Source organism: Eutrigla gurnardus (genome assembly GCF_963514095.1).
Source record: "Eutrigla gurnardus genome assembly, chromosome: 1".
In the NCBI taxonomy this organism is placed as follows: domain Eukaryota; kingdom Metazoa; phylum Chordata; class Actinopteri; order Perciformes; family Triglidae; genus Eutrigla; species Eutrigla gurnardus.
This window is the reverse complement of record NC_139915.1, coordinates 23,193,584-23,208,843: the sequence shown is the minus strand read 5'-3', so window position 1 is coordinate 23,208,843 and position 15,260 is coordinate 23,193,584. Positions and strand designations below refer to the sequence as shown.

Here is a 15,260-nt window from a genome sequence, read left to right as displayed (position 1 = left end):
AATTAAACATCTATCATTAACTCCCATTCCAAAGTACTGGAATGAAACAAATTAATCCATAATGAAGATCATACATCAGATCATGTGACAGGCTATATTGCACAAAGGATGATTTGCTTGGCTGGATCCCAGTATGAGCACATGACTACAAAATACTAACAGACACAAAGAAAAAAACGTATCATTTTCTCCCAAGTAACAAATATGTACCTATAAAGGGAAATGTTATCGGCTCAGACGATCACTCCATTTGTTTCTCAGAGGAAAGTATTTGTTCAATGCTGGCAATGGGCAAAGCCACGAGCCTGTAAACAATACACAGCTAATCTGATAAAGGCGTAATCATGCTGATAGCAATCATCTTCTTGGCTTTGGGTGGGGTGGCACAAATGTGCAACTTCCAGATGGTGCAGAATCTGCTCCACCAAAGTCTTGGCGAGACTCCGTGGATGCCAGGTATCATGGAGTCCTGAGATTAAGCCTACATGCCAGCCTTTATGTTTATTATAAATATATATATATGCTCATACAGGGTATTACTAATGTTAATAATAATAAACAATATTAATTACCAAGAAAATAAGCTCTGCATACCTTTCCATTCAAATATTCACTGAATGTTACTGATCTGTTCCAACACAGCAGTTGGAGTTAGTGTCACCTTCAGACAGTAACTGAAGTGAGGAGAGTTACTTGTTCGCCCTTTCCACCGCCATGATCCATGAGAATCTAGGGATCTGCACCACTCATGTAATAACCTTCTTTCACCTTTATGGATTTGTGGCTACTCACTACACAGCACAAAGTCTCATTTAACCCCAAAAAAATGTTTTAACAGATCTGATTATATGAACGTCAAGAAATGGAATATTTGATACTGTGAGAATAGAAAGAAGATTTCAGGGCAAAAAAAGGAGGTAAAATCTGTGCATTTCAGTCATCCAAACATTTCACCGGCTCAACACAACCTCCATTTCCAGAGGTTATGGTTTAGTAAACTTCCAGCGCATGATTAGGTAGTCCATCAAAGTGCATCTTATATCAAATGATTTCACGGTTCATTCAACTGCTGCGAGGAAGCAAAAAAAATAAGGAAAAAACAATAAAAACTCCTCGAGTGGGTGTAGTAAAAAAAAAAAAGAAGTGGTAAAAGTGAAATACTCTTCTCACAAACTTTATAAGGGTACAGTCTCTTCAGGCTTTAACTGCTCTAGGAATCATGTCATAGTGCAGCCAATCACAATAAATATCACTGAATATAATCCTAAAAGTGCAAATCCACTTTCTGGATCATTTTACTATTTTCCTCAAGGCCCCCAAAATAGGGCAATAGCCAGGATTTGTAGGTACACTGAGGTCCCGAGGGAAAGATCCCTGAAAGCACCCTGTTTTTCTGGCTGGAAGCAGTGTATTTTAGAGTCTCTGTTGGTTGTCTGAATCCTCAAGGTGATGAAAGGAATGCACGTTACTGCACATGGTCATGTCCAGTGCATATATGTTAGTTATCTTTTGAAGTGTTGGTAGGCAGATCCGTTAAAAAGGGTATTTATGACTTTATCCGTCTTTGGGGAAAAAAGTACAATTCAGACAAAAAATGTCCCCCACTAAAGCCGTAATTTTGTTTCAGTAAAATATTACAGTCCCCCAGTCTTTGACTTTTCCCAAAAGTGTGTTATATAGGACCTCCTATTCCAGGGGTGTCAAACATATAGCCCTGGGACCAGAACCAACCCACTAAAGGGTCCCATCCGGCCCACTGGATGACTTTTCTATAAAATGCACTGCTATTCCTATTTGTCCACTGTGTTTGAGCTGCGTAAAGCTGCATAATATGTCAGAGGCTAACTTTCACTACGGACAAGAGAAAAGGATTAATGAATGTACATCAGGCACGAGACTTGCTCAATGCATTGAGTGAAGAAGAGCCTGATGGTGGCATGATTCAGGACTGAGCGATGTGTCCTGGGTTGATATGACTGTTGTCGTGAGCATCATAAAGGGACGTTTTGTCATACAACTCAACGTTGTATGATAATAAATAAATTAACCCTGTACCTTGAAAATCAGTGCATTCTAACTAATACCCGTTGGCGGTTATAGGTTTATAGGCTTGCGGTCCTACAGTCAAAATCTATAACCAGCAATCCCGCTCTTTCATAACACGTCATATGCAGCATGCTGGCCAAGATCAAATCTATCACCTGAGGATATGATAATGCGCCGCTGAGTAATGAGGCAATAAAGCTGTGTTACAACCTGCCTAGCATTGATAACATGTTGTTTTCAAGGCTACCGCACAAGCCAAAGAATCACACACACAGACACAGACACACACACACACACACACACACACACACACACACACACACACACACACACACACACACACACAAACGGATGAATAAGGGACGCGAGTTCACAGGCAGTGCAAAGGCTCAGCTTTGATACGTTCGACAAATGGGCTGAATTCAGTGAATGTGTGTGTGTCCTTATTTCATGTCATGCCAGAGCCGGGCCTAGAGGGGACGCAGTGAGACGCCACCGGTGACACATGCAGTATATTAATGAGTCTTATTAAAGCAACAGAACAAGAGCAAATGTTGTTTCTCTGACCCGCTCAACCCTGATGGCCTGACAGAACCACCTGGCCTGAGTCACTAGTAGACAAGCACACATAGCGGACAAGGTCACCTCTCAAACTGCTCGTTCACTATGGCTTTGTGGATTTTCACATTGGCATTTTTCAAGTTGTAATATTGATTTCGAAAAAAAAAAAAAAAAAGCCATGTTGCTTTTGTCATTTTAGTCAAATGTAAAGACTTTTTGGACATTAACATGGTCTTTCTTCATTTGCTCTCTCTCTACATTTCTGTCTTATTCTGTCCTGCTTTCTCTTTCCTCCACTCCTTCATTCTCTACATCAGTGTGTGTTGAGCAAGTTGATATAGCTTTCACCGTTTCCCACCGCTGGTGAGATTGAGTGGAGCTGGACAGGGAAACGGAGGCGGGAGATTAAATCAGAGAAAGTAATCAATACCAGCATGTTGAGTGAGCCACCAAAAACCAGGACTGTCAGTCTCACAGCACCTGATGGTCTCATCAGATAAAGCACTCCACCGCGGTGGTGGGGTTTACGCATTCATTCATCCGTAGTCCAATGGACAGCAGTAAAGAATGAGTGCTTAAACAGTGTGTATACGTTACATTTGAAGTTGGGAAATATTATGCTATTATATGTGCAAGACACCAGACAGGCAGCATCCTATCTTCCAGTAAAAACAACTGTCTCGAACAGGCTACACGTTTCAACAACCAACGCACACACTCACAAACACACACGTATGTTTTATGCTAAAACAAGCATGGAAAAGTGGAGAGTACCAACTAAGCATAAAATACATGCTGAGTCTCCCTGATGCTGTCAGATTGCAAGTAATTAATTTTACATTTGAAAGGTTCCCCATTACCAATGCCCATGCACCACTGATCACAACACATCAGCATCGAAGAAGCAAGCCCCGACACTTCTGCAACACTTTAAGTGGAAACAGAACCAAAAGGAATAAATCACTGACCCTGGAGTCAATGTATACAGTATATCTCTGAGGTACTGACTTCTTTTTTTTAAACTCAATAGATAAAAAGAAATATGACAAGTGAATTATTATTATATGGCATTTATCTTCTTGCATCAACAGTATTTTCAGGCAAGCATAATGTTTATTCAAATTGCTCAATTGTTTATATGAGATGGTTACATAAGTTCTTTGTTTCATTTCAGGTCATATCTGATACTGTAGCTACTCTGGTACTGTGGCCAATTAAATAAAGACGATCAAATGTTAATGGAAAGTAATCTAAAGTTTAGCTATTGTAAATGTGGATCCAGAGTTTATTAATGTGATTAAAATCCTGGTGAGGATGCATGTGTTAAATTCAATGTACAAGGAACAGCAAACATTCAACTGGAACACAGATTGTTATATAGAATATTGAATATAAAGCTGAGAGATATTTAAATGTACCCGTGCTGAAAGGTATCACATATAACAAGAAACACATGATTTAGATGACATTCACCTGCAGCTCGATTTAAGTCTGGAGCCTTGCCTCGTGCGACACAATGAACAAGGACAACTGGTGTTCAGCTTTTCCTTGCAATCATGTGGGAACGCCGGGGAAAGACTCATTTGTATGTTACAAAGGGACAGGAAGGTCAGAGTGTGTGTGTGTGTTTGTGTGTGTGTGTGTGCGTGCGTGTGCGTTCTGTATTCTGCGGGTGTCTACCGTATGTGTTCAGCCAATCACAGTCAGCCTAGACTGTTAGACTGTTACTATAGATGGCAGTTAGTTACAGGCCTCAGCAACAAAAGTCAAAAGCAGTATTTTGACTTCATGGATGAGAAAGACTAATGTGAATGTGTGTGGTGCTTCACATATAAGGGAAACAATTTTAGATTATTAGTATTAATATTATCAGCAGCAAAAGCTTTGAGCTTCACATATAAAATCCAGTTGAACCCTCTCTTCAAGCCCTCTTAAATCACACCAAAGCTTTGTGGACAGAGATACGTTTTAGGTATTTTTGGTAACTGACATTTTAATACCTACAATATGATGTTACTATTTGTGTCTGGGGGTAAGAAGGGGGGGGGGGGGGGGGGGGGGGGTAGAATGAATGTTGCTGAACGAATACTGTACATATTGTACAGAACACGTCTCATTTAACAAACGATGAACTTCTGCACTACACAAGCCAGCAGCCATCCCTGTGGCAGAGGAATTAAGAAGCCTGGGAGATAACAGGGAGGCCGGTCACTCCCAGGTCGCCGTCTCAGACGACTTCCTCCACTCGCTAATTAAATCAGGCCCAATTGGCTCGACCAGGTGAGAGCCTTGAGAGAATGCATAATTTCAAAAGGCGAGATTTAACATTTGGACTTTTTTTCCTCCCCTCCTCTAACAAAGTTGCAGCATGTAAAGTAAAACATGCTGTGATGGACCCACAGTAAGTTTTGCACAAATCTATTTTGGGATTGTGAGAGAGGTACAGTGCTAAAGTGAAATGTCCCTTTAATAGCCTCAGAGCCATGCCCCTCACAAAATTCCCCAGAGACGACTACCATTATATGCAAAGGGCTGTTTATTTCCCTGCTTTAACATTTTCTGAAACTTGCAAATGGGCCAGGAGTTATTTCCAAAATGGAACATTTGGGCCGTTGGCCTCAAGTTGGTGGGTGGCAAAGGGTAGGAGCACTTGTTTTTTTTCCTATTTTCCCCCTTTAGATGAGCCATCTGGTGCTGGTACCTAACCCTGGACTCCTCACACATTTGGAAAAGCCATATCAGCAACATATGCTTCTGTCCCTGCGTCTGGCAGCCACACAGCCATCACTGGGATGGGAGGTGACATCATTCCACTGCTCAGGTGTGCACTTGTAACAGCAGTGGGGGTCGGATTGGGGTGGTCTATGAGCCGGTCTGACAACCTGAGTAGGGGTACATTTTATTTTATATCCTGTTGGTCCTTTAAACAGAGTTGATGTTGAGTAGAGTTTTGTGAAGTAACCTCTAATTGTCACATTATTCTACCTACATGACTTGGGATGTTTTTGCAAACACAGTTTAGTCCATTGTGTTATTTTATTCTGAAAGAATATAAACTATTTTTAAATATTTGTGACATCCCTTGACTATTTAATTGACAGTTTAAACCACCAATGCAGGGCCCAGATGAGGCCCTGGCCCTTCAAATCCCTCGCTGAAATTCTCTGTAACACCCAGCATGTTTTTCCCCCCGACTAAGTCACATACCAGCAGCAGCCCACAAATACAAGCTGAAATGCACCAAAAGAACCCTTCAACCTAAAAAAAAAAAAAAAGTGAGCAAACAAACAAAAGCAGCTTGATGACTAGGAGGAGAGTGGGCGGCCATGAAAGTGCTGAACACAAGCCCACGCCACCTTGGTCCTCCCAGCATTTTTCCTAGACAGGAAGATGGATGGGCCCAACTCTATTAATAACTACACTCCACTTACCATGACGCCAAAACTGCTAACACTGCAGCTGCCCCCTGATGCTAGCTCGAAAAACCACCTCCCACAATGTCGCCCACGTCTCTCCTGATAGGAACACAGTGTTAGGCAACAATACAGTAACGGGCCACTGGAAATCTCCAACCTGTCCACCTTTCTTCACCCTCACCACGGAGCGTAAACCAAGAGGATGGTGAAAGGCCCTCGAAGGGGCCTCTGGTAGTGACGCACTGACAAGTGTGTGCAGCGTGATTTGCGGTGATAACAAAACATGGGCTGCTTCTTGGCATTTCATTTTAGCTACGGCACAGATTGGTATTCAGCATGAGAAGGCATACTCTGTGTGAAATTGAGGATGGAAAAAGATGAGTGTGAAAAGAAGAGTATGAAACTGAAGGAATAGGAGGAGATGCGAGAGAAAGAAATCAGGAGGAAATATAGAAATATGTAAAAAAGGTGGCGAAAGGGGGAGAAAGAGGAGCCTATCTAAATGTGCAGAAGCATCAAGGAAGGAACACTATTGTTCCTAATGAGATGTGACAGCGCAGTATAAACTGGAATATGAAGTGAACCATGATTACAGAGGATTAGATTAACAACCACTATGTATCGCAGTGAGAAAGCGTTTCAGGCCTGGCATCATTCGCCCCCCTCGTTCTCTCTCCCTCAGAGTATATAAATACTCCACGTTTTGTGTGTTTCTGTTCATGCATGCACAGATATATGTGCGAGCAGGAGGAAGAGGAGGAGGAGGAGGGATTGTGCGTGAGTGACTACTTTGCTGTCATGTGAAGGGAGGGCAGCGTGCTATACCAGAGATAGCAGTAAGGTCAGCTCCACCTTCACAGTGCTACAGGCTATGATATGCAAACATGGCTGACAGTAGGTGCTTCATCACACAGTGGCAGTTTGACACGGGAGCCTTTTCTCTTGATTAATCCCCTCTGCTTGCTTTCTTGCTATGAAACACTCTGCAGCCATACAGTGTAGGGGAAACTATAACAACACAAAGCTGTGTTCGTTCAGGTTCAAACCTGGGAGGAGAAATACAGCATGCAAGTTGTCTCTTGCTCCAAACATGTAAAGTGATTTTTTTTATGCACTTTCAATATCAGGGACTCGTCAACAAAACGGATTAGTTATATAATAACTTTGAAATACACGACAAGATGATACATTTAATTTGACTTCTACAACACAGCAAATATAGCTGTTTAATTTGCATATTTTTCTCTTTCTTTCTGGGATAAGTTGCTGACAGCAAAGCATTCCCAATCTAACAACGAGCATAAGTTCCACCGCTCACTCAACGGGCCGTCACCATGTTGATGAAACACTTCGGCCGTGGTTCTGGCATTTCACTTTCAGGAGTGTACGCTCTCTTTTTTCGCCCAGCATCACAACGGAGCATGCCTAAACATTTCACATGCACAGCTTTCTTCATGACGCTCCTTCACTATCTCAGGAAGCCAATGAGCCAACTGATACCGGCTGGGAGTAGAGTGGTGGAGGTGTGGTGGTGGTGATGGTGGGGCAATCCACTTTCCCAGGTAGAGTCAGTGGAGCAGCTAACTGATTCCTCTCCCACGTGCATTTTCATTTTGATGTCTGTTGATTGCACTCCTACTGCTGCTGTCTCGCATTCTCTGAACTTCACTTCATCATTCCACGCACCCATAAAAAAAGGTTAATTTCCTCGGCCCCATTTCCCTAAAGGTGAGTTTAGCAATCAGTCTCTCTGCTAGGGGCGCTCTGGCTTCTCATATCAGCATTCTGAAAGCAAAGACAGACGCGGGGCCTGATGGTGCTTACACACCGTTATGACCCAACAAAGTCAATTCACATGTCGAAGCGCTGATTTAAGAAAGCCGCCCACCGGAGACCAATCATAAAACATGATGACGGTGCAACGGGTGTGGCGCTCGCGAACATCATTTATAAGAAGGCTAATGGACGCTGTCTGTTTGAGAGGTAGATCGATACATTTAATGAGGAGACGGAGGCACAGGTGTAATCGCCGAGAGCCCAGCGGTGCTGAAATCCACAGAATGAAATAGAAAAGGGTCCCGGAGGGCAGCAGGATGACTGACACATTCAGTGAGACGCTCTCTCGCTACATCTCACCGATTCTAATAAGGTGGCCTTAATGTCTGAGGAGGCCTCTTTTCTTCACACTTTCTCAGGTTCCTTCCCTCTTTTAGTGCTGAATCTCACAGCATTGTGTCTAGAAAATCTCACAGGTTGGTAAGAACACCTGACGTTATGCGAGACCTATAAACAGAAAGGTTTCTTGATATTTCACCTCTGTTATCGCAAGAAGTATAGGTAATAGTGATTAATGTGAGGGATTAGTATAGCGTTTAAGGTATAGTGAAGATGTAACACACACACACACACACACACACACACATTACGGGAGCTCATGCCTGGTGGATTTAAATGGAATTTCATTAAAGCTAAACGAAAGAATAATGACTTTTACAACTCCCACTGGCAGCATTTTTACAGGCAGACATTTCGCACTAATGACTTGAATATGAAATAGTGACCCCCACCACACTAAGCACAGTTTGAGTAAATTGGGCTCACTGGTAAAATAACCTTTACCACAGTGGCTGGTAAATCTGTTGTTAGAGCTTTTTACAGCAGGGGTGCTTACATCTCACAGCCTCTGGACCAGAACTTTGGTCTCTTGACCCCCAGAACGCAAGCTCAAGAACAACATATTCGTAGCCTTGTTTTGTGATTAGTCAACAGCTAGCAGGCCTGTGACCCAGATATTGTTCAACTCTTAGCTGAAGCGGCTTTACAGGTATCTCACTGGTTGAGCAACAACGGGAAATGCACTAACAGCACCAGCCCAAGACAGCGAGGACAATCTCAGTACCCATACGCACGTCTATCCATCATGCATAGGAATGGAAATACATGCCATCACTGACCCTGATATGAAATAGGACGCGCGGTTGGACCGGCTGTAATACAAGTGCAGCGTAAGTGTCGGCACCGCCTACTGTTAATGGTGCGTCTGCGAAATCCATCTGTTTCTGGCCCTGACTGACTAACTGAAGGGAACCAATGGAGTGAGACCTGATTTGGTGTCAAACGGCGTACTTGGATTAGGTAGTTTGTGTGTGTGTGTGTGTGTGTGTGTGTGTGTGAGTGTGTGTGTGTGTGTGTGTGTGTTGGCTCCCATACCACAGCTTATGGTGTTTATGTGCATCCCAGTGAGAGTGTGTGCTTTTAGCCAGGTTTGAGTCAGAGTTGGTGGATGGAATGGAAAGACTGGACAGTCAGCAGGTTTTGCATAGTGAGAGAATAAAAAAATGTATTAATGTTGTGATGCATCAAAAAGGACGGCTGTGACGTGACCTCATATCCATATGCATGTGAAAACCATGACCGGCAGGTTGGAGGTTAAATGTGTCTTTGACTGAAATGACATGGCCTTGTATTTTCTCTTTTTATCTGTATAGTTTATCTGACTGGCTGACATCAGAACAGAATACCCGGCAATAAAAATTTTTAAAAAGTATTCATCGAAAAACAAAAGTGAGGTAACGATGCATGGTTTCACTCAAAAAAAAACACTTCCAAATCAGTCAAGAGCAGTCTGTGTCAATTTGTAAGCTATGAATTACTTCAAACTGTAGACAGCACTATATTAATGACATTAAATAACTGGAAGTGTTGCAGTACAATCTTAAACAACGTGCTTTTGATCACCCATGTAAGAGCCAATCAAACAACTTGGCAGCATGTATAGTGAGACAGTACAAAGGACTTACAAGAAATTAAGAGTGTGATGTTATCGTCTACCGCGCCGCAAAATGTCACTTACAATATAGGCCCCTATTGTCGGCAGGCCGAGGGAAGAGGATATTTACTCTGAAATGATGAATTGATCGGAGTTAACTTATGGACACTGGACAACCCAGAGGTTGTCACCTCATGATGAATGGACGTAACACTGAGCATCGGGGGACAGCAAGTCAAGGACTTGGGGAGGGAGACTTAATACATGATGGATGATAATCATGCATACTATGTGGCATTTAAGCAAGTGTGATATGGGGCGCGTGTGTAAGAACAAGAGAGAGCAAGAGCAAGAGAGCGAGAGCGAGAGCGAGAGAGAGAGAGAGAGAGAGAGAGATGGAAGATACTTTTGGGTAAAATGTTTGTTGAAAACAGTTTCAGGTGCCACCATATAGTAGCCATCACAGTCTTCTTAACACGGAAAATATTGTTCATGTCAACAACATGTCGACATCGGATTAAAGGTGCTAAATTTGAAATTCAGTGCATAACTATTGCCTTTCACGGCTCTCAACATGGCAACGAGAAGGTGGATAACAGCACTTACAGTGCAAGCAACAGAGCTAACAGAGCAACTGGAGGGTGGGTGCTAAGCTTCCATGCCAACCCTGTCATTATCAGTGGTATGATAACATGATATGAGCGGAGTGCAGAGCAGCGGCCATGAGTGGGTTACGCTCACATGCACAGGTACGTTAGGCAGTCGGCCCAATTATGTCAACAGAGCACAGAGAAACTCAGGATGCCATTACACCACTATATCTTTACATAGCACTTAGTTTTTTTCTGCTATGTCAATACTCTGAGTATCAGAATCTTTAAATATGTACTAGACATGTGCATGGTAAAGCCCAAGTCAGGATGACTTTGGAGAGCTCCCTCCAGAGCCCTTTAAGTGTTTGTTGTAGATACACACATATTGATATAAGAGTTCTGAGATGGACACCACCAAGCCAACTTTCACTGAGCTGAAATTATTTATATAATTAATCATCTCTGCATTCGAGTCCACTTCTGGGGACTGGGGGCCACACTCGGTAACAGTTGAAGTGAAGTCTCTCCTGGAAGTTGCGGCTCACCCACGCTTCCTGTTTGCTCATGACTCCATGGCGACAGCTCGGTACTGGACCCCGGCGGCGGTGTCAATGGTACATAAATCATCTGTGGTCAATGTGATCTTTCTTCAGTATTTTTTCAGTGCAGAAGTTTGCTATAAATTATATGATATCATACTGCTGACAGGGGGAAGATCAGCAAAGATTGCTTTGCATCAATCGGGGCTCCATAGTAGAGTCATGCATCGACGGGTCCACTGGTGGAGTGGCTTACCCCTGCTGTCACTAGGTGCGTTTCCATCAGCTGTTTAGATGCGCATCTAGATGTATCGCATCGGAAAATGATGATGGAAACGCCGTGATTCGCATTAAAATCCCCTGATTCGCACAAAATGAAATACGCTCGCTATGGCCGGGTTTTGGTTGATTCGAATGGGATGGAAACAGCTGTATGCGAATCAAGTGTGACGTAGCGCACTTTCACCCCGACTGCTTCCGGTGTTTGACATTTAAATAGAGACCTCAACCACGCCGAACTGTCGGGACTCTCACCGTCAGAGCTTGCTGAAAAGCCCTCGGACATCGGTCAAACACCGGCCCGCCCAGCCCCACGCGAGTCCACACAGGCGGACTCTCCGTCGAACGCGAAACGCCAAGACGCGCAGCACGCAAACCAGCCGGGAGACAGACAGCTGAACACGGCCGAACTCGGGCCACTTGTGCCCCCAAGGCTGTGTGAAAAGCCCATGCACCTCACCCAAGCACCGGCCGGTCCAGCTGGTGTCACCGGCAGGAAGACGACGGAATGTTTACAGGCTGGTTGCCATGCCAACCCGCGGAAAATCTCGCGTGACTTAGAAAACTCGCGCGAATTTGTAGTTTTCACCAAAGTCCGTTCTTTTGATGGAAACACACATGATTTGAATTTCTTTTAATGCGCATTTCCCAGTAATTCGAATCACTTTGGATGGAAACATGGCTACTGGCTCTTAAATTTGATGTTCCGGCCAATGTAATCACCTCAGGGTGAGGCTGACGAGGTCTGAATTCTAATCTGTTTCAGCAAACGTGTTGTCTACACTGTGATGTGAAATCAGTAATAACACAATGGAGTAAAAGTGAGTATCATGTGGAGAGAAGATGGGAATTCTAATAAGTTACAAATATGTTTTTTCATGACATGATCAGGTCACGGTAGACGGATGATACTGTAAATACAGAAAGTCATGTTGTGTTGAGTTTTTCAGAAGGGTGATATGTTTAGTCTTTTGAGTCCCTGTAGGAATGTGTTGGCTGAGCTCCGACTGAGAGTATGTGTTTGAGTCATATCCAAAATTATTTCAGAAAAGTCACATACAGTAGGAAAAAATACCCCCAGTGTCACTCGCACCTCCCGGTTGCCAAACTGTTCAAAGAAGCAAATAGGTGCCACTGTGAATTCTCCCAAAAAGCTGTTTGAAATCTATAAATTATCACGTCTGTCACTCACTCTTCACAATTACGTTGAAAAGAAACAAAACCAGGTGAATCTCTCATGTAAAACAACACTGACTATGCAACAGAAGCTTCGCTCACCCTTCCCGGTTTTCATCTTCATCTGCGTTGGAGAGGAGCTGCGAGCCGGCCAGCGAGAGGTCCAGAGCTGCGAGGGGCAGATCTCTGTAGCCAAAACTCACCAGCTGGACTGGAGGAGCCAAGTACCGGTTCTCATCCTCCACTGGCTGGGAGATGATCTCTAAGTCCGACAGACCGGCCTGCTCCACTTCCCTGGTCACATGCCAACAACAGAAAGACAAAACACACAAGCACAATGAGGAGACAGAATAGAAAGGGGGAAAAATAATGCCCAATATCACACCAGTCAAATCTATTTAGAATTGATGCTAGCAATAGATATCATGTCTGATTAGTGTCATTCTCTGGTTGTATGAGTCTCAAAGCAGCCATCTTTTTTTCTTTTTTATTTCCCGTAAATATTTGACTAGTTTAACATTCAAAGCCACACTGTAATGACGTTCATCAATGATCATAAAAGTAGCAGATATATCAGCAATAGCAGAGCAGGTGGAGACTAATTATTCAGCCTGGCGACATCACTGAGAAAACATTCTTATTAATGCAGGGGCAGAGAGGGTTACACTCAAAATCCTGCACAGTTGAGGACCAGGGGGGTTGCTGGAGAGTGCCTCAAAAACAGTGATTACTGGCACTGCCAGATTCTGTACCATCTTCAAAACACTGCTTAAAATAATGATTTAAATGTGATACCACCAGTATTATTTAAAGTTGGTAATGTTCTTTCTTTTTTTAAATCAAAGTATCAACTTTTCTAATATTTAAGTATATCTCACCAAGGTATGCTACTTCACAAGTACCGTAAGCTAGTGGCAGCTTCTCCACAGCTACTGTAATGTTAGCTAGCAAGCTGAAGTTAGCATGCTTAATAATAAAGTTGGGTAATATCATTATAGTCTAGTGATGTGATTTAAATATATACACGCGTCAAATGTGAACTTGTTTTGCTGTGTAAAATAATGTAAGTGAACGGTGATTCGAATCACAGATGAGATGTGATCCACAATAAAGGCTGTACTGTATCTGACACAAATAACTGATCATTCATGCATTTGCATAATTTTTGACCTACTTGGAGTAATACTATATGACATTTATGAACGTTTAAGGAATAGCTGGAATATGAAATATTGAAATATTCTGTCAGGGAAAACTGTCAAAGAAATAGAACCGTCTGATCATTTTTGACCCACATATGTATTTCAGTGTAAATTGAATCTCATGGCAATGTTTGCTATTCATATATTAGGTTCAATTAATGGAATTTACATTGTGGGCATTGAACAATTTGGGAGGATTTACATTAATTCATAAATTAAATGACAGGTCGGATGTTAATCTAATAACTACGGTAACCATAATTTGTGTTTGTACTAGCAAACCTACACCCTGCACTCTCATCCACCAGGAGTCTTTAAAACTTAATATCCGAACACATCAAGGCTCCTCGTTTAAGGGCCGGCAGCAGGTAACCCCGCCTGCCCACGAGTCCCAGTTGTGTAAAAGCTGGGCCATCTCAGTAGAGCGTGGAGGTGGAAACAAACGCTGAGTGCAGCTGCAGACTCTGTGTGTGTGTGTGTGTGTGTGTGTGTGTGTGTGTGTGTGTGTGTGTGTGTGTGTGTGTGTGTGTGTGTGTGTGTGTGTGTCTGTGTGCCGTGTGTGTGTGCCCTGTGGTGTGTATTTTTAGACCAGAGCAGATGCTGGTGTATCATGTCTGCTGTGACGTCACCGCCTCTCCCTTTGTCAGCTGAGTGGATCCCCACTCTCCCTTAAACGTCAAAGGAAGTCAGGAAAAGGGTGAATGGCGAGGGGGAAACTAGTACCAGGGGTTCTACGAGAAGGTACATTGGAGGGCAATAAATAAGAGAGTGTCTGTGAACAATAAGAGAAGAGAAGATGGATAAAAAAGAGCTGGACCAGAGAGACTTTGCTGGAAGCAGAAAGAGGTGTGATGGAAAGAGGCAAGGGGGTTAAGAGGCTTTCATCATCCCGGGACAGCGCAAGTTATTCTCTATTTACCTCATGGCTTCAGCACTCATAAAACACAAAAACTATAGTGATCGTAGTAATGGTTGTGTGCAGAGAGAACACCAAGGGTTTTCCCAGCAGCCATTTGGCGTACACCACAATAGACTTTTTCCTCATAGCATTTCTGAATTTGTCACTCCTTCACCTTCCTCCTCCTACAGTCATCCTCAAACTGCCCTGACAGACGGCACTGAGTGGCCTAAAACATGCAGAGGAGAGACACGCAACCTGACAGACAGGCATCCCTTCAGGAAAGGACAGACAGGTAAATAGACAGGACAGATAGATGTGCAGACAGATAACAGATAAATCCCCATCCCACGTCACAACCAGTTTATTAAAATATACAGTGATGATATCAATGCTAAAGGACCTTTGATGCAATCTAGAGTGACCTAAGCTGTTTGAGGGCATCCTAATATCTGTGTGTGTGTGTGTGTGTGTGTGTGTGTGTGTGTGTGTGTGTGTGTGTGTGTGTGTGTGTGTGTGTGTGTGTGTAACAGTCTGTTATGGCAATCATGATGAGATCAACAAAGTGACCAAGGCTGATCTGATCGAAACTCTGTGACCTCTACACTGAGAAGTAAGGAAGTAACCAGCCAGCCAGCTCCCAACTGGGCCATAAACCCATAACTTAAACATTCGTAACCACACCAGGAAACAAGCGCTTATAAGCTAAGTTGTTGTGCGAGGGTACAGCTGCAGGTCAAATTTCAATCAAACTGAACTATGTGTGTGCTGTGAACAAGGC

The 15,260-nt window shown here is 43.2% G+C and overlaps 1 protein-coding gene across 1 annotated transcript in view; it reads right to left on the bottom strand.

The window, feature by feature from the left end:
• The window catches only part of LOC311010522 (transmembrane protein 266-like), a 42,464-nt gene that overhangs the window by 18,311 nt on the left and 8,893 nt on the right, over window positions 1-15,260 (bottom strand). Inside the window, exon 3 of the mRNA XM_084005044.1 lies at window positions 12,482-12,673. Coding sequence (XP_083861170.1) covers window positions 12,482-12,673 — 192 coding nt within the window. The remainder of the gene's footprint in view (window positions 1-12,481; window positions 12,674-15,260) is intronic.